At 44.4% G+C, this 26807-nt stretch overlaps 1 protein-coding gene across 1 annotated transcript in view; it reads left to right on the top strand.

Annotated features, from left to right (window-relative positions):
• LOC126183293 (uncharacterized) overlaps positions 1–26807 on the top strand; it is a 95196-nt gene that overhangs the window by 46932 nt on the left and 21457 nt on the right. The window contains exon 4 of the mRNA XM_049925132.1: positions 16805–16923. Coding sequence (XP_049781089.1) covers positions 16805–16923 — 119 coding nt within the window. The remainder of the gene's footprint in view (positions 1–16804; positions 16924–26807) is intronic.

Genomic DNA, 26807 nt, shown 5'->3' with positions numbered 1-26807 from the left:
ATGGAGACGGTTGCGAATGGTCCTCGCCGATACCCCAGGAGCAACAGTGTCCCTAATTTGCTGGGAAGTGGCGGTGCGGTCACCTACGGCACTGGGTAGGATCCTACGGTCTTGGCGTGCATCCGTGCGTCGCTGCGGTCCGGTCCCAGGTCGACGGGCACGTGCACCTTCCGCCGACCACTGGCGACAACATCGATGTACTGTGGAGACCTCACGCCCCACGTGTTGAGCAATTCGGCGGTACGTCCACCTGGCCTCCCGCATGCCCACTATACGCCCTCGCTCAAAGTCCGTCAACTGCACATACAGTTCACGTCCACGCTGTTGCGGCATGCTACCAGTGTTAAAGACTGCGATGGAGCTCCGTATGCCACGGCAAACTGGCTGACACTGACGGCGGCGGTGCACAAATGCTGCGCAGCTAGCGCCATTCGACGACCAACACCGCGGTTCCTGGTGTGTCCGCTGTGCCGTGCGTGTGATCATTGCTTGTACAGCCCTCTCGCAGTGTCCGGAGCAAGTATGGTGGGTCTGACACACCGGTGTCAATGTGTTCTTTTTTCCATTTCCAGGAGTGTAAATGCATTTACATCTGTAGGGTTTTCTAACTGGAAAAAGGCATTGAAAAAATTCTGTTTTCATGGAAATATGTTTACGCGTAAAGAAGGTGTTCTGAAACTAAATTCTGTCACTAACTGAAGTGTGGCCTCCCAATTGAATGAACTGTTAGATAGTGTTATGAAGAAAGGTCGGTTAGCTCTTGAGACAATTTTCTATACCAACAAGGACTAGCAATTAGAAGGCACGAAGAGGTAAACTCAATTTTTTTTTTAATTGTTGGAACTACGAAAAAATGACATAGCTGAGATTAAAGATTGGTTAGGGCGTTCAGGGTATAAGTGGATGTCCCACAATATTCAAAACGAGATCATTGATCTACTAGGAAAGTCTTTGTTAAGAGAGGTATTGGCTTCAATCAAGAAGACAACATTTTTCTATCATGGCTGAAGAAACAATTGATTCTTCGATTCACGAACAAGTGTAATTTTGTATTCATACTGTCGATGCTTAATTAATCATCAACAAAGACTTTATTGGCTTATTCGAGACCCCCAACACTAAACCACAAACTCTGGTTAGTCTTTTAAAAGACGTTTTTCGTCTTGATTTGTCAGTGGATAACTTAAGAGGACAGTTCTATAATGGTACCTCGAATATGAGAGGTAAGTTCAAAGGAATAACAAAGATAGTTTTGGATACACAACCCAAAGCACATTATGTGCACTGCACTGCTCACAGTTTAAACTTGGCAGTTGTAGACAGTCCTCACCATCTTACGTCTGTGGGGGATATTGTGGCTGTAGCCAAGGACTTAATAAACACCGTAAGGAAACCCAACAAAAGGATGGAACTTTTCAGAAGCATACGTTGTCTGAGCACCAACAACTGAGCTAGTCTACGACCTCTTTGCCTGACTTGATGGACTATGAGAGCTTCTAGTACCTTGAGAATATTGAGAAACTTTGAAGAACTTCTAGAGATGTTTGAAACATTTTCTGCAGAGGAAAAAACAGAGGCAGGTTACAAATGTGCAGGCTACCTTGACTCAATGTTACAATTCAATTTCTTTTTATGTCTTTATTGCCATGCAGTGACTCCAGTAGAGGATGTCAATGAAAAAATTCAGTGCCCTCATCTAAGTGTTGCTGATCTGGAAAAAATATATAAGGGCTTGATTTGTATATTGAATGGAAGGCGTGATAGTTTTAAATACTTGGGAATTGTGTTTAAAAGAAAAAGTTTCACAAGCTGATGATACTTTGCTTCCTTGGAATTGACGTATACTATAGAAGTATGAAAACAACGAAACTAGCTCACTGCACACTTTCAAAACACCAAAGGAATACTACAGAGTTATTTACATTGACGTTTGTGAAATAGTGCAATCTTACATTACTGAGCGGTTTGCTTCAACTGGACTCACACAGGTCATTTCATTTGAACGTTTGATTTTAGTAAACAGGTGAAACAAATTTGGAAAAATCAACTGAGTTTTTCAAAAATGACGTAGACATTGAGAGACAGTGCTTACACATGAATATATTAGCCGATATTCCTAATAAAAAACAGCTGGTCTTAAAAAACATACTTGTTGTAAGAAAGTACATTACACAAGAGCCTGCAGTAGGAGAAATGTTATGGAGGTTGATGTTGCACTGGGGCAATCATGTTGGCATATAACTGAGTCTCCACCCATTGTGGGTTCACCTCCTTGTCAAAAGTTCAAGATGAGGGTACTACCACCCTGATAGATGGCTCCCATTATACAGTGGAACATGAATTGATTCAGGACACATGCAGAGGAACTGAAACTTCTAGCACAGCAACGCCCCATGCTTGTGTTTACAGGAAACACATTTAAAAGTATCTGGTGCTCATATACTGCGGGGCTATATGCTGTATCTCAAGGATGACATGACTGGGTCAAGGGGCAAATTAGGGGTCGCCATGTTTGTCAATAATGGGCCCCACTCCTCTGCTCTCCCGTGGATTCTGACCTGCAAGCAGTTCCAGTTGAAATTCATGCACGTCAGAGGCTTACAGTTTCCCCTCTTTATTTACCTCCACTGGATGCAGGAGACTGAGGCTCTCACATATTGTATGGAACAACTCCCTTGACCAGTTCTGCTCCTGGTAGACTTCAATGCCCATCATGTCCTTTGGGCTCAACCTCTAAACACTGGTACTCAGACTCATTTCTGTGATGCTACTGGGTCACCATCGGGCTATCTCTCTGCTCTCCAGCCTTCGCCGACTCTGTTCACTGGTATGTCATCGACGACCATCAATCCAGCGACCACTTCCCCATCTTCATTCACCTACTGAATGGTGTGTTGCTGGAGCAGAAGCCACCAACATGGATGACTGGCAGGGATAACAGGATGCTGTTCAGCCAGTTGGCTGTGTTTGAACACCGTGACAATGTCCAGGAATGTGATCTGTCATGCTGCCGACCTATCCATACCAAAGTCTTTCAGCCCTCTTAAGAGGCAACCTGTACCTTGGTGGACAGACAAGTGCCATTCAGCCATCTGGGACAGGCGTGCAGCTCTATGATGGTTTAAATGCCACCCAACAGCGGACAATGTCACCGCCTTTCAAACTGCGAGAGCCAAGGTTCACTGTCATTAAAGAGAGCAAAAGAAACGGTTATGTCAAGAGTTCCTGGACTCTTTGAACTGTTCCACTTGTTGCACAAAATTATGTGAACTTATCTGGAGGATTTCTGATAAACACAGCTGATTACCAATAGTTGCAGTGCTGAAACAGGGGTGCCTCCAGATATCACCAGAGACATTGCTCAGATTGTGGCTGAGCATTTTGCACAAACTACTGCCAGTGCAAGCCAGGATCCAGTGTTTCATAGCTACCGTATGATTGTAGAGAGGGAAAAATTGGGCTTTAGGTCCAACAGTTCTGAGGCCTACAACTCCCGTTTTTCCATGTGGGAGCTCGAATCGGCACAGACTGAGAATTATGACACGGCACCCAGTCGCAAATACATCTGGTACTGCATGCTTGGACATTTGCCAGCGACGTCAAAGGAAATCCTCCTTGGATGTTTTAATCTAATATGGCAGACAGGCAACTTCCCCAACTCGTGAAGGGATGAAATTCTGATACCTCTCCTCAAACCAGGAAGGGACCGCTCATGTCCCAGTAGTTATCAGAACATTGCCTTAACGAGCTATGTAGGAAAGACCATGAAGAGACAGGTTAACTGTCATCTGGTCTGATTGTTAGAAACCAGTCAACTTCTTAACTGCTCTCAGTGTGGGTTCTGAAGATTTTGGTCCACTGCCGACGACCTGACCCTCCTAGAGGCGGCTATTCAGCAGGCTTTCCTCTGTAAGCTTCACTGTATCATCATTTTCTTCAATATAAATAGCACATACAGTACTACTTGGAGACTCTGTATTCTCATACAGCTGCATGAATGGGGCTTTCTTGGCCACCTCCCAATCTTCATATGGTCCTTCCTGTCTCAGGGTTTTTTTAGGACCGAATTGGTAACATGCTGTCTGGTTGATTTGAGCAGGAGAATTGTGCCCCTCAAGACAGTGTTTTAATGTTACCCCCTTTCCATAGCCATCAACAGTATCAACTGTACGATAATGAGTCCTTTACAGTGCTCCTTATTTATGTACAATTTTGCTGTTTTCTGTTCCCCCTTGTGAGGTAACGGGCAAGTTGTGGCGCCCTGGAAATATCATATGTTCGGAATAGGGGCAGCCACACAGGACGCTCATCAAAGCCAGGTCCCAGCAGCAAACATGTGGTGGCAAACGTTAGCCGGACGAGAGGGGTAGCCCCAGTGCATCGTCCACCCGTGTGGCTGGGAATTCCACTATGATGAGGTTGGTCTTTGTGTCAATGAAGGAGATGTCTTTGCCAGGAGTGCCAAAGATGGCGGACTTTGTGAAACCTTAATGGCAGATATTTCACAGTTTGTATAGAAATTAATAGTAGCAGATGAATCACTATACCTAAAAAAAAACATGTACATTACTATTATTTGCACGACGATTCTAATGGTGTAATCAGATTTTCAATGTCTTTATTAGTTTAAAGTTTAGTATCTGATGGTAAATTATGCAGGTAACACCCAGCAACGAATTTTCAAAATATTGACGCTTCATCGGATTTGTCGATCGCCATGTCTTTAGAAAGCTGTTAGTGTTAACCTAAATTGGTATAAATTAAAGGCATGTAACTTGAAAAGTACATGAGTTATTGGAGGTCATAGTGGCCGATTACTATCGATGGCATCAGGCCATAAGTACTCCACAGTTATACGAAAAAACGGTTGCAGCATGCTTATAAATATATTGATTCATCCATGTCTTTGTTAATATCCGATATATGCTGTTCATGAAGAAATTGGTTAAATATTTACTGTGTTTTAGAAAGTACTTAGTCATTAGGCTACTGGCCTACCTTTTGCTTCTTTCCTTTTGATATATGTTTAATTGTTTATGTATTTAATAATGTGTGTTAGAGCGTGTTTATGGTCCAGCCGTAGGAATATTTATTTAATTTTAAGTATTTAAATGTAAATCCAGTATTTGGAATATGTTTCATTATGTTTGTGACTGCGTTGGCATGAAGACATGGCGCGAGTGCTCTAGCCAATCACAGCGCCCGTGAATGGGGAGACTGGATGGAAGCGAGTTTCCAGAGAGGTCACGAGGTAGTTCTGAGCAGGAGGCACTCCTGGACAGTCGTAGACGACACGGGAAGTGCTGGGACGGTACGTCGTGAGGGACGCACAGTTGCGGGAAAGCCTTGGAGTGTGGAGGGGTTTGCACGTGGTTGCGAGAGATAGAAATACTTTGGAGTGCGGACTTGTGAACTTGGGAGATCCTCCACCATCAAGGACTGAGCCACCCAAAAGAAGCCATGTCATATACCAGCTCAGCTGCAATCGTTGCACACCTTTTTGTTTTGCTATGACTACCAACCAGCTGTCCACCAGAATGAATTGCCACTGCCAGACTGTCGCAAGAGCAAAATGGACCACCGTATGGACAATATGCAACTGTACATAGCATGCTTGATTTCAATGACTGCTTCACAAACTGGGCCATCTGTATCCTCCTGTCCACCACCTGCTTTTCTGAACTGCATGGATGATAGTTACCCTTAAAACACATTCTTTGCTTCTGAGATTAGCCTGGCCTCAACCTACAATAACCTAAGGGCCAACACCATCCACCCTCTGTCTACCCTCTGTCTTATCACTTACTCCCAGATTACATCCTCTCACCCTCAATGTGCATTGCTCTCTGCCAACACACCTATCAGTTTATTTCCCTTTCTGCTCCTTTTCTTTTCCATTCCCTGTCCCTCCCCCCTCCCCCCTCCCAATGCATTCTAATCCCTGCTTGCTCCACGAGATAGCACTCTTCTCTCCCATCACTCATAGCCTGCTATCCCTCCCCTTCCTTGCCCCACTACAGATTCCTGCTTTCATTCAATACAACAGGTGCAGTGTGGCCAGAGCATTTAGAGATAGTGGTCTTGTGTGCTTGAGGTATGCCTGCTTGTGCAAATATGTATTTGTGTGTTTTCTTTTTTTTTCTGAAGAAGGCTTTGAAAGCTCAGTGTGTAACAGTTCTTTCAGTATGCCTATCTGCAACTCAATGTGGTGAGGAGCACTCTGTCTGCCCTTTTCATAATACAGTTTTTATTCCACCCTGGAGTTTCTATTGTTTGTAATTATAAATAAAATAATTGTGGCAGCAGCAGTGATTTTAAAAAGTTATTACGTGATTGATTTTGGAACTGCCAATCCCTTCTTGAGATGTATCCTAGGTATACATTTAATCAGTGTTAGGTATTATTTTCCAGATCACAGCTGGTTGTCAACCAGATAGCAAGTGTGAAAGCTCCACTTCCACCTCCACACCACCACACGAGGTCGTACCTCATAGACTGGCAAGAGACTCACATTGTACACTTCTAAGCTGCTATTATCTATCACTTCAAACGAAGCATTTTAACATTACATAGAGCACTATTAACTGTCTATACAGGGTGAACATTGATAAAACCGACAAACTCCAGGGACAGATCCCTCATTGGAAATGGAGGAAAAAGTGTCCAGAAATGAGACGTGTGTGCAACAAGAACTAATCATCCTGGAACGTAGTACAGTGCATCCACCTTACAACAGATGTTCAAAGTGGCCTCCATGGGATGCAGTGCACTCATTCACCTGTTGCATCTTACTTTGGCATACACCATGTTGTGGGCCACTTGCCTGGAGCTAATACTAAGATTCTTCTCAATACCCTGTACAACCTGGTCCTCCAAATCTGCTGCACGCACAGTCTGCCGCCTCCCTGAATATTTCATCTGTCTGAAAGGGCCCATAGTCACATAAATTACCAAAAAGGGCTAGAATTGTTGAGTGCTATTGACAAGAGATTTCAAATTGATTCCATATTTCTAGATTTCCAGAAGGCTTTTGACACTGTATGACACAAGTAGCTTGTAGTGAAATTGCATGCTAATGGAATATTGTCTCAGTTAAGTAACTGGCTTCATGATTTCCTGTCTGAGAGGTCACAGTTCATAGTAATTAATAGAAAGTGATTGAGTAAAACAGAAATGATGATAAATGATTTATCTGAGCGCTGTCTTAGGTTGTTTGCAGATGATGCTGCCGTTTATCAACTAGTAAAGCCATCAGAAGAACAAAACAAATTGCAAAACAATTTAAGAAACATATCTGTATGGTACAAAAATTGGAAGTTGACCCTAAATAACGAAAAGTGTGAGGTCATCCACACAAGTGCTAAAAGGAATCCATTAAACTTTGGTTACACGATAAATCAGTCAAATTTAAAGCTCATAAATTCAACTAAATACCAAGGAATTACAATTATGGTTAACTTAAATTGTAAGGAACACACAGAAAATGTTGTAGGAAAGGCTAAACAAAGGCTGTGTGGTATTTAGCAAGACACTTAGAAAATGTAACAGATCTACTAAAGAGACTGCCTACACTATGCTTGTCCGTCCTCTTTTAGAATACTGCTGCACGATTTGGGATACTTACTAGATAGGATTGACAGAGTACATTGAGAAAGTTCAAGGAAAGGCAGCACAATTTGTATTATCGCAAAATAAGGGAGACAGTGTCACTGAAATGATACAGGATTTGGGGTGGACATAATTAAAAGAAATGCATTTTTCGTTGCAGCGGAATCCTCTCACGGTATTTCAATCACCAACTTTCTCTTCTGAATGTGAAAATATTTTGTTGATATCAACCTACATAGGGAGAAACGATCATCGTAATAAAATAAAGAAAATCAGAGCTTGCACGGAAAGATATAGGCGTTTCTTTCTGCATGCTGTACGAGATAGGAATAGTAGAGAATTATTGTGAAGGTGGTTCGATGAACCCTCTGCCAGGCACTTAAATGTGATTTAATTGGTGTCTGTGAGGATACTTGTTTTAGTCCAGGGTACAGCTTCTTGACAGTTTCCATCTGCTTGGCCATACATACAGAAACACCATTTTGGCTTCTCAACATGAATACTTGACCATTCTGCTACTTACAGTATGTGGTGTGAACCACATAACCTGCAACACTCGTGTTTAAATATTTGTGGGTTTTAAATTTCCTGCCTGATAACCTCCTGGAGATTTTTTGCCCCAGAGTATAATACTTCTTTTGGAATCCTAGAGAGATACATTTAGTCCTTATAGAAATTATTTCTGCTTCAGGTTATTGCATTTGTAAACAGCTGTGTTCATTCTAAGTTCACTCTTGTTATTAACCACAAACCTGATTATGAGGTATATGTACTGTCATGTACGTGGAAGAATATCAACATCAAATTGTCTTCTTACTATGTGCCTCTGTAGAGTAAATAGTATTGGCGGCTAGAATGGCTGAGTGGTTCTAGGTGCTTCAGTCTGGTACCGTGTGGCCGCTACGGTCACAGGTTCGAATCCTGCCTCGGGCGTGGATGTGTGTGATGTCCTTAGGTTAGTTAGGCTTAAGTAGTTCTAATTTCTAGGGGACTGATGATCTCAGATGTTAAGTCCCATACTTCTCAGAGCTATTTTTTGAAGTAAATAGTATTTTTTCACCTTAGCTGCAATGTCCCTGAAGATTATAGCATAGGATAGAACTGAAAATATGCTAGCAATTCTGTATGCAGATCAACACATTGGGAGAGATTTCAGAGTGCAAAGCAGGCCGAACTGAGCTTCTTCATTTAACTTATCCACATATTGCTGCCGCCACAGTTTATTATCCATGTGGGTACCAATGAACTTCACTCATGAAGTCTCTCCCAGTGTGTGTCCATTGATCTTTGCTTCTGGTATCTACGAGGGGGAACCCAAAAGTAACTGGAATCGTTATGCTGCACGTCGTGCACTTGTAGTAACATGTTGCGCCGCCAGAGGGTTGTTGTAGGAGCTCTGCTGAATCATTCTGCCACGCAGCATCACCCAACAGTGAGAAGTGTGGTTTCTTTGGCAGTTCTTTGAGTGTGCGTACAGTGCAAATGTGACGCGAGGAAATGGCTTGTTCTTACTAACAATGTGCGGCAGTGAAGTTTTGTTTCTTGCTCAGCAAGAACGCAGCAGAAACTGTAGCGATGATTCAGACAGCCTACAAAGACCATGCTCTTAGTAAAACGCAAGTTTACGAATAGTTTTCTCGGTTTAAAAAGGGAGAAATGGTGGTTGAAGATCAGCCCTGTTACAGTCGACCTTCAACTTCTCGAAGCAAAGACAACATCGACAAAATCAGTGATCTCACCAGTGAAGATCGACGCAGGACGATCTACCAACTCGAGAACTTGTCCGGGTTGTCTTGGAGCTCAATTCAGCGCATTTGACCATTGATTTGTGGATGCAAAGAGTGGCAGCAAAATTCATGCCAAAGCTTCTTATCGGAGATCAAAGGGATCATCGTGTTCAAGACTGTCTCAAAATCAAGGACGCGTTCAAAGATGATCCACATTTTTTCAAGAAAATCATTACAGGTGATGAGTCATGATGCTATGGGTATGATCCAGAAAGTAAACAACTGTCATCACAATGGAAGTCACCTGCCTCACCTCGACCAAAAATAGCTCGACAAGTGAAATCGAATGTGAAAACGATGTTGACCTTTTTTTTTACGTCAAAGGGATCATACATTCTTAATTTGTCCCTGAAAACCAGACAGTAAACCAAAAATTCTGTTTGGAGGTTATGAAATGGTTTCGCAGAAGTTTGTCACAAAAATGTCTGGCTTAGTGGGATTCTGGACTGTGGTTCCTGCATCACGACAACGCTCCCGCACACACGGCCCTCAGCGTTCACCAGATTTTGGCCTCAACGAAGACGACTACCTTGACCCACGCGTCCTGTTCGCCAAATTTAGCACCCTCGGACTTCTTCTTATTCCCGAGGATGAAAAGAGACTTGAGAGGGAAGCGTTTTGCAGATATGGAAGGCGTAAAACACAATGTCATGAAAGTGCTAGCAGGTATCAAAGAGGACGAATTTAAAAGGTGCTTCAAACACTGGAATGAACGTTTGGACAAGTGTATTAATGCTAATGGAGAGTACTTCGAAGGAGATTAAGATTGTACTTGAAAACAGTAAACTGTATACTTTCTAGAAAGAAATTCCGGTTATTTTTTGGTCCCCGCTCGTATGTTTTCTGTGTACTCAGATGTGTTTGAACCTCATACAAATACACTTGTCCAGAATTTAAAAAATCAACATGTTTCTTATGTGCTGCAAGAACTTGGCATATATACTTTGTTTTTTTTTTTTTTTAGCTCTACTCTTGTACTTGTGTCAGAATGTGGTACTGTGTAATATTTAGTGCTGTAAATCATACTAATAAATATTTGTACCTGAATGCAGTTTATTTTAAATCCCTTATACAATCTTATTCAATATCTGGATCCTATTGTAATTCATGAAATTTCCTCAAGGAAAGACATATACTGTCTGTTTTCAGGCATGCAGCCAATAATTATTACTCCCCCTTGTGATATTTGGGATGAAACCCTTTCAGGCAATGCCAAGACAAGTCATTAACTCATTTGTCAACTATACTATCATAGAAAGAAATAATGACATGTCAACTCTCTGCCTTAAAGCTGGATATTCCTTTAGTCTGTGAGGACATGCTAAAAAGTAATGCCTCTGAACTTTACATGTGAAAATACTTTAAGGTTTTTAAGTAAATCAGTTGATTTTAACCCTCTACATCTTTAGTCTTCGTATCTACATATTTATTTCTCAACAGTCATTCTTGCAACAAACATATTTCTCCCATTGAGAGACCAATTTGTTGGTACCGTCACTATAGAATGTTTCACTTTGTTGGTAGAGCCACAACCTCACCTCTGCTTGCACTGCTTCCATCATTATCAAAATGAAGTCATTGAAGCTGTTCTTTAAGTTTTGGAAACAGATGAAAATTGGATAGAGCAGCCAACTTGTGACTGTATGGAGGACGATCAATAACAGTGAACCCAAGGTGTTGGATTGTTGCAGATGTCCGAATTTCTGGTACCAAGTGCCACGGAATTTGAATCCCCACCAGACATCATGGACATCGAAGACCCCTAGAGGTCTCTGCACCATCGCGCCATAAGCTGTGGTGGCATGCACCTCCTGGCCCACATTTAGTGTGAGGGTGCTACAGTGGAACACGTGGTTCCAGCGGCCAATAGCGGCGCCCCCAATAGAGTATTTAAGCGCCTGCCTCTCGCTCAGCCAGCTAAATCTTGCGTACATCTCTGGACACATTACCTCAGACAGCTTCTTTAATTTCCTTTTCTGTGTATGAGTGGACGTGGTTGTTAGGTTTTCTTGTGACTCCGTTGTTTCGATCTTGTTATTGTTCATTCTGTCTGTCGATCGTGTCTGTCTTCTCCTGTTGTGTTGTTGTTCACAGGCCGACCTGCGGGTCCCACCGCGCTTTCTGTCACTTCAATCTGCGACTGTTCCGGTCGCCATTACAACATTTTGGCGATGAGGTAAATGGTGGTCATTGTTGGTATGGAGGCGAAGTTGGTCTGTCTGCTGGAGAAACAGCAGCAGCTCATGTAGCAGCAGCAGCAGCTCCAGTTAGACATCTTAAAAAAGTCGCTGCAGTTGCTAACAGACGAAGTCGATGCCTGGGACATGTTATCACAACAGCTTGAGAGTCCTCGGGTGTCTGATGCTTTCCCACGTCCGCTGTCGTTTTCACCCTTTAATGACGCTAAAGAGGACTGGGAAACCTACTTACACCGGCTGAAACAACATGTCACAGCTTTTCAAGTCACGGACAACTCCTTGCAGTGGTCGTTGTTTTTCTTGGGCCTCCCCAGACACATTCTTTCTTCTCTGCAAGTTGGCACCATTATCTGATCCTGTGGCTCTCTCTTTCCAGGAGATATTCCTCTTGCTGACAAACTATTATTCCCAGTGCTACCATGTGGTCGCCTCTTGGCTGGATTTCCACCAGTACCATAAACAACCTGGTCAATCGTATCATTCCTGCGTCACGGACTTGCAGGGTCTCAACCGTCAATGCGATTTTACGTGCACTAATCAGCAGTGTAAGGCTTCATATGTGGACTCCCTGATCCGGGATGTGGTGGTGCAACTGGCTCCCAATCCTGAGCTCCGTATTGTGGCGTTGAAACTCGACAATCCCTCCTTGGAAGAGATTTCCCCCATTGCCCACTCCTTTGAAATTCCTCAAGCAGCTAACGAGCATCGTATGGCGCAACCGCAGGTGGCAGCAATCGCGGCTTCGTGGCAGGTTCCACCCTCGCGATGTCGCTGTGGCCTGACCGACAGAGGCCAGTGCCATCGGGGCTCCTCATTGTTCAACGTCCCTATGGCATCGGCACCTTCGGTCGCCCCCTCGTCACCTGTCGAGCGGCCCACTTCCATCTTGCCCACAGTGCTTTACCACCCATTTGCGGGCTGATTGTCCCCACCACTGGAAAACATGCTCGCTGTGTAACAAGGAGGGCCATGTCCAATCAGTTTGTCATAGTCACTCATCTCGCTCCAGTCCTGCCCCTCCTGGGCCTCAAGATACATTCCATGCTCTGCAAACAGTCGTCGCACAGGACAATCCGTCAGCACAGAAGCTTTTCCTCACACTCCGCATTTTCACTGAGGATGTCTGTTTTCAGGTCGACACTGGGGCCACCATCTCCCTGATTAATATGGCGACATATACCCAAATGGGCTCTCATGCGTTGTCACCTCCCTCTCGAGGTTTGGTCGCCTATGGAGACGGTTCCATTCTCTTTTGTGGGCAGTTCGTCATCCAGGCAACGTACAAGCATGTTCCCTGGCTCCTTACCCTCTTTGTCATCGACCATCCATTGACTTTGAATATTTTTGGCCTGCGTGCATTTCAACTGTTTGGCTTTTCAATTTCTGTCGAAGTTAAGGTCGTTTCCATGGCTGTTCCTTTTCAGGACTTGAACGATCTATGCGTCGCTTTTGCGTCATTGTTTGCAATGGATCTCGGATGTGCTTCCAGCTTTCAGGCGCACATCACCCTACAGCTGATGCACAGCCTCGCTTTTTCTGGGCCCGGCCCCTTCCGGTGTCCTTACAGCCAGTGGTCAAGCAGGAACTTGATCGGCTCCAGGTCACTGCCATGCCGGAGCCTGTAACTTACAGTGCATGGGCGACACCACTGGTGGGCATACAGAAACCCAATGGGTCCCTTCGGCTGTGTGGGGACTTTGGCGCTACAGCCAATGCTCAGTCCCTTATTGACACTTACCCCATTCCCTGCAAGGAAGACCTTCTTGCTAATCTTGTTGTGGGAGAGTATTTTTCAAAGATCGACCTGGCTGAGGCATACCACCAGTTGCCCTTGGATGGCGAATCTCAGAACATCATGGTTATCAACACGCCTTTCGAATTGTATAGGTACAAGCACCTTCCCTTTGGTGTCTCTTTGATGCCGGCCATTTTCTAGCGATTCTTGGAGCAGCTTACACAGTCTATCCCTGCCTGTGTGAATTATCTGGATGACATCTTGGTCACCTGGCGTTCCTGCCAGGAACATCTGCAAAACCTCAGTGCCTTATTTCACACTCTGCTGTCTGCTGGTTTATGCTGTCAGCTGGACAAGTGTTGTTTTTTTCAACCAGAAGTGGAATACTTAAGGCACTGGCTTAGCAAAGATGGCATTCACCATTCGGGTCATAATGTCGCGGCCATTGAGGCCCTTCCTCATCCCAAGGACTTATCTGAACTCCAGGTGTTTTTGGGCATGGTTACTTATTACTTAAAGTTCTTGCCCAGGCTGCCTCAGTTGCTCAACCCCTCAATCACTTGTGTCGCAAAGGGGTACCTTCTTATTGGACTCCTGCCTGTGACCAGGCTTTTCTCCATTTAGAGGTGATGCTGAAGTCCACTCATTGCCTTACTCCCTTTTCTCTGGACCGCCCCTTGGTTGTGGCGGCTGATGCGTCTGCATATGGCATTGGGGCCATCCTTGTGCACCGGGATGCTGATGGCTCCAAATAGCCCATCAGTTATGCATCTAAGACGTTGACCCCAGCACAACGGAACTACTCCCAGATTGAAAAGGAGGCTCTGGTGATTGTGTTCGCTGTCCAAAAATTTCACATCTATCTCTTTGGCGCAAAGTTCGCCCTCCTGATGGACCATAAACCCTTGGTTACACTTTTCGGACCCCGCTATTACCTTCTAGAGTGGACGGCTCAACATCTCCAGTGCTGGGCATTGTTTTTACGCAATTATGCTTACACCATCCGATATAAACCCACCGCCCACCATGCTAACACGGACGCTTTGTCACGTGTCCCAGCAGGCCCTGATACTGCCTTTGACCAATAGGAGGTCCTCTGCTTTTACATTGATTCCGCCTGCTGGGATGCACTGGACTGTCTGCCTCTTATGGCTGCTCACATAGCTGTGGCTACCCGCCGTGACCCTGTCTTGCGACAGGCTCTCATCTATGTGGCCCACAGGTGACCGTCCCATGGATGCAGTCCGATTTCAGCCCCTGGCGCCACCTGTCCCACAGGCTCTCTGTGGTTGATGACATCCTTCTGTTGGCAACGGAGTCGGATGCCCATCGGGTGGTCATCCCTCCAGAATTGTGGCTTCGGGTGCTTGGTTTGTTACACCACGGGCACTGGGGTATGTCCAGTATGAAAGGTTTGGCTCACTGGCACGTGTATTGGGCCGGCATCGATGGCGATATTGAGCGCCCAGTCTGTGGGTGCACTGTCTGTGCGCATCATCAGGCAAGCTGCCCTCAGTTGTCACCAGGCAAGCTGCCCTCAGTCGTTTGCACCCTGGCCTGTGCCTCGCCGGCCCTGGGATTGCATCCATATCAATTTTGTGGGCCTGTTTTTGGGGTCCATGTAGTTACTCGTCATTGATGCCTACTCCAAATACCCATATATTGTCCGCATGGCATCCACCACCATGGAGGCTCCACTCACAGCCCTGGCCCAGGTTCTCACCATTGAGGGCCTGCCACACACGTTGGTCTCTGATAATGGTCCCCAATTCACAGTGTCCTCCTTCCACGACTTCTGTCAGGTCAATGGTATAAAACATATCAGTAGCCCCCCTTTCCACCCTTCTTCCAATGGCGTGGCAGAGGGGCTTGACTGCACTTTTAAACACCAGTTGACTAATGCGGTCCATACATCTCCATCCACGTCAGCCCTCACCCTGTTTTTGAGCACCTATCACACTACGCCAATTGATGGACACAGTCTGGCAAGCTCCTTCATGGGCAACAGCCATGGCCCCTGCTCCATTTGCTGATGCCATCCTCTTCCCATCCCCACTCCCAGTCTTCGCAGCGGTATGCCTCTGGCACAGCAGTGTGGGCTCGCGAGTATGGGCGCCAGATGGTTTGGACACCCGCCATGGTCGTCGCGGCCCATGGGCAGCGTGTGACATCTGTGCAGATGTCAACAGGGTCAGAGCACCACCATCATAATCAGTACCACCCAGATGCCAATACGGGACTCTTGCTGCCACCTCTTTCCCTACCTCCTTCAGGTGTGGACGTGGTCCTCGAGTCACCATCCCTGCTCCTGGTTGCCGTCTCCCCGCGGGCCTGCTGCCAGCCTTCTCCACCTACGGGTGGATCGGCTGCTCGCTCCCCCACCCTGGACTCTGGATCGGCTGTCATGGATACCTTGGGCATCCCTTCCTCCACGCCAATAGCAGTTGATGAGCCTTGCTCCCCTTCCCACTGCTGCCCACCTCAGCACTGTTCGGGACATTTCTGCCCCTACGTGCAAGTTTCAGGGGGAGGGATCTGGTACCGTGTGGTGCAGAATTTGAATCCCCGCCAGATGTCACGGACGTCGAAGACCCCAAGAGGTCTCTGCACCATCGCGCCGTAAGCTGTGGCAGTGCGCACCTCCTGGCCCACATTTAGTGTGAGGGTGCCACAGTGGAACACGTGGTTACAGCGGCCAATAGCGGCGCCCCTGATAGAGTATTTAAGCACCTGCCTCTTGCTCAGCCAGCTAGTCTAATCTTGCGTACGTCTCTGGACACGTCGCCTCACCTTAGACAGCTTCTGTACTTTCTTGTTATGTGTATGAGTGGACGTGGTTGTTAGGTTTTCTTGTGATGCCATTGTTTCAATCTTGTTGTTCGTTCTGTCCTTTGTTGGTCGTGTCCGCCCTCTCCCGTTGTGTTGTCGTTCGGGGGCCGCTCTGCGGGTCCTGCTGCACTTTCCATCACATCAACCCTGCAACCGTTCTGGTCCCTGTTACAACAGAATTGGTTGTGTGTGTTCTGGCATTGTCATGCTGAAGGAGAGAGTGCTCCATATGTGGATGAACTACTCGAAACTCGATTACAGCACGCTGTTTCCCATGTAGCAACAGTTAACATTCTGCACTGTTGTGTTACACATTACAGTTTGGAGCCCTTCTAGTGGCAGAAGGCTGCAAATATGTAGAAATGACGAATAAAGATGTAGAGTGTTAACAACATTCGTTTTATTTAAGAATGCTTTTAGAGTTTCAGATAAAAAATTCAGAGGCATTACTTTTCATTACATTTATTTTCCTAGCATTTATTGTCTGCATTGTCTTCTTCTGTTCTTCAAAAGAAAGTGATGTAAACACCATTTTATCTCATGTGTGGCATTTTTTGGTGATTTTTCAGTAAAAAAATTAATGTTCAGTACTTATCATAAGCAGTCTTTTTCATTTGCAGATTTGTTATTCATAACTTTTCTTCCAGGTTGATGCTCTTATAGAAAAAGAAATAGAAAAATGCTGTCTTACGGGAATTTCAATACTCGAGCAAAGTGTGGCAGAACTAAATGATGGTATTGCCAAACTGCAAGATTACACAAATCGGTAAGTTATATACCTTTATGGAAATCATAGATTTGTTTTCTTACTTCTATATTATTTACCTATGATCACTGAATTTGTGCCAGACCAGAATTAAATTACAGATATGTTTATCATGAGCTGTTGCTGTAACCAATGAAATGGCCTGGGCACAGCTCCATTTCAGTGTATCTGAGGTTTCCCTCTTACAACTTCAAAACCCAGAGGTTTATTCACTATATGTGTGGGAATAGCGCCATTGACAAAACAGGTTTGTTGGTGCAGCTGTACTGTACTGCAGACCAAGGGGTGTAAATCTTAATGGAAACATAAAGATATTTGTTTGAAGGATTCGAATTAAGGCAATAATAGTAAGTGTTGTTCCTCTACTCCTGCAGTCCATTAGCTACGACTATTTAATAATGTTACTGTACAGATCTGGTGAAATTAAACACCATACGTGTTTCAGGGTTAATTGCTTTAGAAATTTCATTGAGGATGGACTGTATGTAGAAGTAATCCTGCATTTGAGGTACACTACATCTTATGCAGCTCTTGTGTAGTATGTTCAGTCCGTGCTAGTGACTAGATGTTTGCATGCAACGATAACAAAACAGTGTACTTACGTTGCAAAAACACGTAATTTTAAATTATTAGTATGTGTCTGTTGGATTATTCTTTAACTGATCACATTCCCTAGACCAAGGCACACAATAGCAATGTGAAGCATCTGTTACAATCTAAACAAGTAATAACTGTTGTTAAATTGCTATAAATGGTGTGGTTAAGTTCCAGATGATGAATCCAAAGTTCTGGAGGTTGACCCTTAGTCATTCCTAAGATTTTAATCCATCGATAATCACTGCTTTCACCTCTAGCGATGTTTGTTGATGGAAAAAATAAGTGACACTCTAGTTTAGAATCCAAAATCAACTGTAGTGACCCCTTTAATTGGTCAGGTAAGTCAGTTCAAAGGTCAGAGGGAGGCAATGGCATACCACCCGCAATAAGACTATGCCTAGTAAATTACACTGAATCCTCTAACGACACTATCTTTGTTTTAATTTTTATGCTTTGTATTTCAAATGATATCCCTCTTGAAATTCTAACTTTCAAAGTCCAAGGATGCCTGAGTCACAGGCTAACTCAAAGCCCACTGACCAGTAATGCTTATGCTCATGCAGGGAAGTCATGATAGGGACCAATGGCCAGGTGAAACATATAAATATTGCTTTGTGATACCAGTGGCTGTGGAAATACAAATATCTATATTCTTCCTATGACTGGACATAATTTTCAACGTAAAAGAATATTTCATCCACTTATAGCTATAGATGTGTTGAAATCACAGTTTTCCATGTCAAATCCATACCTTCCTTAAGACAGTCAATTTCTTTGCACATATCAGAACACTGATCACAGTCCACATACTTTATAAGCCTGCTGATCATAGCGAATCTGTCACACACACCCAACTAAGTAACTGTATGCTGGTGACACCAAACAATACTGAGCGAAAATCCGCGATGAATGGACATGCCTGATTTGTTTTTCTTGTGAATGTTACGTGTGTGTCTTAGGAAGAGAGATGTAATCGTCCTATAAGCGACCAGCTGTTAAAATCACGATTGCATTGGTTATGTTTGTGCCACCCTGCATAAAAAGTGGTCTTGGTTCTACCACTATATACAAGTATCACTAACGATATCCATGTTAAAAAACTATACAAGCTTTATAAATCGAGATACGGCACTACCTATGAATGAAGTTGTTTTCCACACAAATACCGTGACATGGAATACAGACAGTGTTTGCTGGGGTGTTTATTAACAGACCAAAAGTGTGGGAGCATGTCGCTGGCGGTGTAAGCTTGTAATAAAATCACCGAATTCAGAAAGTAATTCGGCTAAGGAATGTTGTATAAAGCAGGTATTTGCAACTCCCTCATGCCGCCGTTAGATATTTCTCACGCTAACAGACAATATTTGCAACAAATTCTATCCCCATGCCTTACCAGAGGTTCTGCAAAATACCCACTGCGTTATAGGCTATGTGCTATCACTTCAAAAAATGTAACACTAGATTGAGGTCATAAGAAATGTCCAAAATCCTATGACCAATACACTGGTTTTTCAGACCTGTGGTGTTATGCTTTCTGGTAGAAATGCTGTCTGCGATTTATAATCAAGCCTTTCCATTCAGTCACATACCTGCATTGGTCCTTATGGAGATATCTTTTAATGATTACAGTCACTGGTGAATCATATTGGTGGCACTATCATATCTCGAAACGAGTCACCTTTTTTTGAAACTGTTATAGTAAAACTCTAACATAGTTTTTTAGACAGTCCCTCTGCGTCTCGTAACTGTTCCCCAGTCTCTTGTCCCCCCCCCCCCCCTCCTGCCATCCTTGCAGCTTTTTCCATGTGATCGTACCAATTTGAGTTGGAACTGAGCAGAAGTCGGTGAGCACTGTATCTACCATCTTCTGCAACCCATATAGAAACATGGTGAGCTGAGTTAATGCGACAGGACCATGTTTTGACCACTCAGTGGAAATGGAAACATGTTGTCATAGCTCTGCTAACTGTTACGACGTGTAAGGCCATTGCCAACAAAGCTTTCTCCAACAACACGAGGTAGCAGTAGAAAAAGACAGTACAAGCAGTTATAGGAACTGGGAGAAGGACGAGGATTTTGCTACCGCATTGCAATGTGTGTCCAAGCTACACAGAGCTACTGCGTTCCAAAGGAGATCTGCGTCTCTCACAGTGCAGTCATGTCTGTCACCCAAACATTGTCTCTATCGTCGTTATATATATATATATATATATATATATATATATCTCGAAAACAAATACCATCTGTGTGCTGACATTGAGCATATGTGGCGATCCTATTAAATACACAGGTATTCATCCCCTGTATGAGAACCACACTCCACAGACTATCAGCTGCAAGAGAGGTTCCTTTTTTGTTGTTTGATACATTGTTTTTTTTGCTGCTGTAACACATCCAAGCAGTGTATGACTACAGCTTTGCACACCGCCACGCATTTTGTTTTTTCCATCATGACTGTGAGGCCTGTGTCAGGTTCTAAACTGAAATTAACACGTTTTCATTCACTCGCTCTGACTGATAGCTGGATATCGCATGGTGTAAATTATGCTGCTGCTCCTACATCACACACGCAGGATGGTAAAAATAAAAGACAGTGAAAACATATGGGAGCTGTAAGAGTTTTGCGGCATTTTGAAGCATTTCCAAACAGCTGTCCAAAGATGGCTGACGATCTCTACATTTAAACTCATCTTTTACATTGATTGGATAGCTGATATCTCGGTGTTCTGTCTCGATTGATTCCTCATATTGCAGACACTGTTTCAGTGCTAGTCATCCACCAGTACTCTTTCTGTGTCTCAAACAATCGATGTCAGTCAATCATTATGTGGTAATCAACAGAATACCAGGGGACGGATGGGATGGAAAAGACACCATCGATGTACTGTAATATGCGTTACACTTGATAATGCGATCAATTTTAGCAATTTTACCAGTTTTTCTGCCATTTCAACGCCAGCCAGTGACACAGTTGCATGCTTCCCAATTTCTATATCATCGCTAAACTACCTTGTGAGTACCATATACTAGATTGCGAATGTAGATAGATGACTGTGCAGTATGTCCTTCATTGTTAATTCTCGAAGATATACACCAAAGTATACCGGACTGTGTCCTATACCGATCTACATATTTGCAGCACTTTGATCACAAAGCAGGATTTATGATTACGATTGTCCATCTTTCCCTATATGGACGGCTGGTACAGTGCATTCTCGCATCCGTAGAATAAAGTTACAGATTAAAAGATCATCTAGCATTGTCTTTGACCAACCCTCATTACAGTACTGCCAACGATTTAATTTGCAGGTGATCAGAAGTAGACTGCTACATTCCACGTCTTGTGAAGGAACAGAGTGAGCCGAGTCTTTAACTGCTGTTCAGCGAAGACTGTTTATCACCCATCCAAGTGCACAAAATCTCTCCAGATGTGTGGACGTTAAGGAAATTAGCACCCCTTATCAACATGTACTAGATATGAAAGCATTGTGATGATATAACAGACGATTAAGAAGAAGAAAACGCGTGGTTTTATGCATGATGAAGCTTCAGACAGATGGAGTTTGAAGCATCTTACGTATATCAACTGTGCTTTAAATTCTAAAGTATTGTTCTAGTGTGTGGGTTCAGTACCAAGACGGTACTGGTAAGAGACAGAAATGATCGAAGAACATAAACACATGCACTTTAATAAATGTCCAGCATCTGACTTACATTCACCCCGCAAGTCTTCTATCTCACTCACTATGGTGACCAACTGTGAGAAGATAAAACCACTTCCATCTACACTAAAGAAAAAACATGTACAGTCTTTATTATACAAGCACAATATAACTTTCCGGAGGTGCATAGCGTTCACTGTTTACATTCGATAACAGTTGAGAAATTATACTATGCTTGCATCAGTCCTGTATGAAATGATCGTCATTAATGGAGAGTGCCTGCATAGCAGCAGCGTAGACATGTGCAATTGCACACCATGCTACCACCAACTCCATAAACAGGACATCTGTCAGGCAGATGTACACACGAGAATTGCAGTACCTCCAAAACACCTGCCACTAACTTAGAATCGCCGTAGTTATGAAACTGAAGCGTTGATTTTATGATCCAAAATGTGGGAGGGGAATGGATTACATCACATAGATCTCTGGTTATGTAGAGGAGGGTGCCAAAACAAAGTGGACATGTTTTATCATAATCCCACATGAGTTAGAAGTCCTCTGATGACTGAGAGGTTTGCTGTTAAGGAACACAGGTAGGTAGTGTTCTAAGTCAGCCATACACAGAACACGCAATTGTATAGGAGTAGAATGCATGTTATGCCACAAAACTGATTTACCCCGATAAAACAACGGAAAAACGGTTAAATTGACCTGTTTCAACATCTCCCTCTCTCTCTAGAATACTTCATCTGTCTACCGCGTTACAAGCACCTCTCAACCGATCACTCCATCACTTTCTATCATCCTTTAAGGTAGATGCAAGTCAGTTTAGAGGCAGAGGACTCTCTTTCTTCCAGGAATACATCAAAGAGCAGTCAACTCACATGTGTCACTATTACCTCAATAGACATACAGTAAAATGTTGCCATACAATAACTGTTTGTTAGCTGACACTGCAAGGTTGTGATTGGCGGAGAGTACGGCGACGCTCATTGTAAATACTGTTTGTTATGGTTTATAACATCTAATCAGTCCTGCAGAGGATCAAACCTGCTATTCATTCTGTAGTTGTACACTGCAGTCCCACAGCTGGTAATGCAACGCTCTTTAGCTAAGGACACTTTATAAAAATCTATTACATGGTTGCCAATAACTTTGGGATCAAATTTGGGCTTGGGATCCGTTATATTACTCCACATTTGATGGTGAAGCACGTTAAATATTCTATACCACCCATTGTATCACTGTCGAAGAAAAAAAAAAGACTGTTTCCATGATTCCTGGTGTTTCCATGTCAACTTTTTCTCGTATTCTTCTTCTTACTTTCACATACAAGAACTGTCCTGGACCACGCAAAAGACATCCAAGTACTCCCGCAATTTATACGTATTTTTCCGTCAATCTTTTCGTAATTTTATGTCACTTGTGGCCATGCGATTATGACATTACTAATCGCCACATATTCTAAAACTTCTTGCAAGTGTAGGTAGTACAGCAGTCAACACCTATCGAAAATGCACTATTTTTTCTGGTGGACAGTATAGTATAGCACTGTACTCAAATGCATCCAATCATGTATTCTACAGATGCAGTGCGTCTGCTCTCCTTTCTGTGTATTTGTGCATTTGTCATGGATGGCCCGAGGAGGAAGGCAGTGTGGATTCAGGTCTGCTGTCGACTTCACGTGGCGTGGTTGGTGTGCCAAAGAGAGAATGGCTGAGGTATTTCTTGCACAACAAGAAGTGTGCCTAGGATTAATGCATGCCCAAGCCCGTCACTACTTCTCAGGCTCTGCCGGTGTTGTGTGACGTGGCTGCCAGTGCGTGTTACCACTCAGCAAACAGCTGGTTGCTATGTGTCCTTAGCTAAAGAGTGTTGTATTACCTGCTGTGGATAGCAACACACAACTACAGAATGAATTACAACTTTGACCCTGTGCAGGACTGATGAGGTGTTTTAAACCATAACAAACAGTATTTACGATATGCTTCTCTGTACTTTCCGCCAATCACAAACCTGCAATGTCAGCTAACAAATAGTAGCTGTTTGAAAACATTTTACAGTATTTCTATTGAGATAATAGTGATACTTGCGAGTTGACTGCTGTCTTTGATGCTTCCCTGGAAAAAAGAGACCCATCTGCCTCTAAACAGATTTGCATCTGCGTTAAAGGATGACAGAAAGCTGATGGAGTGGTCTGTTGAGATGGGCTTGTAATGGGGTATGATTGATTGGTAGACTGTGATGCATTCTAGAAAGAGGGATATGTTGCTGCAGGTTATTTAACCATTTTTGTCGTTGTTCTGTCTGGATGTATCAATGGTGTGACTTTACTTGCGTTGAACTCAAATACAACTGTGTGTTCTGTGTGTGGGCGACTTAGAGCGTTATCTACGTGCGATCGTTAACAGCAAACCTCTCAGTCACCAGAGGACTTCCAACTCACGTGTGATGATGATGAAACACGTCAGTAGGGGGACTAACTATGTGCCAGGCCACGCTGCATTGTTGCCAAATTTATTCAAGAGGGCTGCAATGACGTCATCCAAGATGTCGGCATGTAGACTTGGTAACATCGCATGACGTCATCCAAGATGGCGCCTTTTGGCGTGAAAATAGGCCAATTGTGCTATGTCCACTAACCTACCCTCAAGAAAAAATGGCGGCAAGTTTGAATTTTGGCGGGAAAATAACCCAATTGTGCTACGTCCTCTAACCTAAACCTCCAGAAGAAAAAATGGCGGCAAGTTTGATTTCCATCAGATAATGCATGCAAAAGACCATACTTTTCTTTATTATTATTGATGATCATTTATTAACATTCATTATAATTTATTATTATTTATTATCATTTATTATTATTTATTATCATTTATTATTATTTATTATCATTTATTATTATTTATTATTATTTTTTATTATTGACCTGTCTCCACTAGAAAATTCCCCCCAAAATCAAATTCCAACACGATAATGACTGCAAAACATTACTTTTGTTTATTATTATTCATTATCATTTATTAACATTCATTATCATTATTGTCATTTATTATCATTCATTGTCATTTATTATCATTCATTATCATTTATTATTATAGGCCTACCTCAACTAGAAAATTGTGCCAAATTCAAATTCCAACACGATATTGTCTCGAAAACTGTACTTATATTTATTATTATCTTTTAGTATTTATTCAATATGTCCAATTTTCTCGGCGAAAAAGCCATTTTCCTTACATCCATAACAAAAATCTATCACAATTTCAAATCCCAACACCATAATTGATCACACTTACGAACTTTCTCCCTCACTTATCTTTTTTCACTGGTAGCCTATCATAATCGCGTCAAACAATAAACTGCTCTTATACACTCCTGGAAATGGAAAAAAGAACACATTGACACCGGTGTGTCAGACCCACCATACTTGCTCCGGACACTGCGAGAGGGCTGTACAAGCAATGATCACACGCACGGCACAGCGGACACACCAGGAACCGCGGTGTTGGCCGTCGAATGGCGCTAGCTGCGCAGCATTTGTGCACCGCCGCCGTCAGTGTCAGCCAGTTTGCCGTGGCATACGGAGCTCCATCGCAGTCTTTAACACTGGTAGCATGCCGCGACAGCGTGGATGTGAACCGTATGTGCAGTTGACGGACTTTGAGCGAGGGCGTATAGTGGGCATGCGGGAGGCCGGGTGGACGTACCGCCGAATTGCTCAACACGTGGGGCGTGAGGTCTCCACAGTCCATCGATGTTGTCGCCAGTGGTCGGCGGAAGGTGCACGTGCCCGTCGACCTGGGACCGGACCGCAGCGACGCACGGATGCACGCCAAGACCGTAGGATCCTACCCAGTGCCGTAGGGGACCGCACCGCCACTTCCCAGCAAATTAGGGACACTGTTGCTCCTGGGGTATCGGCGAGGACCATTCGCAACCGTCTCCATGAAGCTGGGCTACGGTCCCGCACACCGTTAGGCCGTCTTCCGCTCACGCCCCAACATCGTGCAGCCCGCCTCCAGTGGTGTCGCGACAGGCGTGAATGGAGGGACGAATGGAGACGTGTCGTCTTCAGTGATGAGAGTCGCTTCTGCCTTGGTGCCAATGATGGTCGTATGCGTGTTTGGCGCCGTGCAGGTGAGCGCCACAATCCGGACTGCATACGACCGAGGCACACAGGGCCAACACCCAGCATCATGGTGTGGGGAGCGATCTCCTACACTGGCCGTACACCACTGGTGATCGTCGAGGGGACACTGAATAGTGCACGGTACATCCAAACCGTCATCGAACCCAACGTTCTACCATTCCTAGACCGGCAAGGGAACTTGCTGTTCCAACAGGACAATGCACGTCCGCATGTATCCCGTGCCACCCAACGTGCTCTAGAAGGTGTAAGTCAACTACCCTGGCCAGCAAGATCTCCGGATCTGTCCCCCATTGAGCATGTTTGGGACTGGATGAAGCATCGTCTCACGCGGTCTGCGCGTCCAGCACGAACGCTGGTCCAACTGAGGCGCCAGGTGGAAATGGCATGGCAAGCCGTTCCACAGGACTACATCCAGCATCTCTACGATCGTCTTCATGGGAGAATAGCAGCCTGCATTGCTGCGAAAGGTGGATATACACTGTACTAGTGCCGACATTGTGCATGCTCTGTTGCCTGTGACTATGTGCCTGTGGTTCTGTCAGTGTGATCATGTGATGTATCTGACCCCAGGAATGTGTCAATAAAGTTTCCCCTTCCTGGGACAATGAATTCACGGTGTTCTTATTTCAATTTCCAGGAGTGTAGTAACGTAATTCACGTCCTTTGATTTTGCAGGGGGGAAGGGACTGAAGACTTTATTTCAAGCAGTACGGTCATCACTTGTTCTCCAACACAGTCAGCACACACATCTTTGATATCGCAGTAGAGTCACCACGATGTCCGCGCTCAGACTGAATTAGTTCAAATCCTTGCCACCCCGTGGCCAGTGCGCGGAGACACTGCCTACGCCTGTCACGTGAGGCGGCCGGCCACTAGCGCAGGGGGGCGAGCCTAGCGATCGCTCCCACGTCGTAAACATGTTTTCGCTGGACACGCTGGAGCTTGTCGAGTTTGATGTCACAGCGACCCCTTGTCCGCTCACCATGTGTATTCGTCGCCTCCACACGTTTCCCGCCAAAATTGTCTGCCTCAGAGCTGAATCGCACAATGGTTGGCCGTTTCCCTGCAACACTTTCGGCGCCACGTTCAAACCTGTTGATGCCAACCGCTCAACATCCACCACGTGTCCCTGTGCGAGCGAGAACGCAGTGCTACACTTGTGGCAGCAAAGTTTGCTCGACAGTGGAATCCGCCATGACTATATAACAGCACGTTTGGACCTCACTAGAATGCCCGCTAATTGACTCGCTCTCGCTCGCGCGTAATAACTGTACAATCGCTGCGCCGCCGCCCCGCTTACGTCACACACCCTCCATACACGCGACGGACATGGCCTTCTGTAAATACCTGGAAAATTACTCTTTATTTCAGACATTACGGTCATGCAGGTGTGTTCCAACTGAATTCTCCATGCTCACACAGCGAAACTCCAGAGTGCAGCCGACGTACACGTGGCCGGCTGAGCCCGCTCC

Source organism: Schistocerca cancellata, chromosome 4, assembly GCF_023864275.1.
Source record: "Schistocerca cancellata isolate TAMUIC-IGC-003103 chromosome 4, iqSchCanc2.1, whole genome shotgun sequence".
In the NCBI taxonomy this organism is placed as follows: domain Eukaryota; kingdom Metazoa; phylum Arthropoda; class Insecta; order Orthoptera; family Acrididae; genus Schistocerca; species Schistocerca cancellata.
This window is presented reverse-complemented; position numbering and strand designations above follow the sequence as displayed.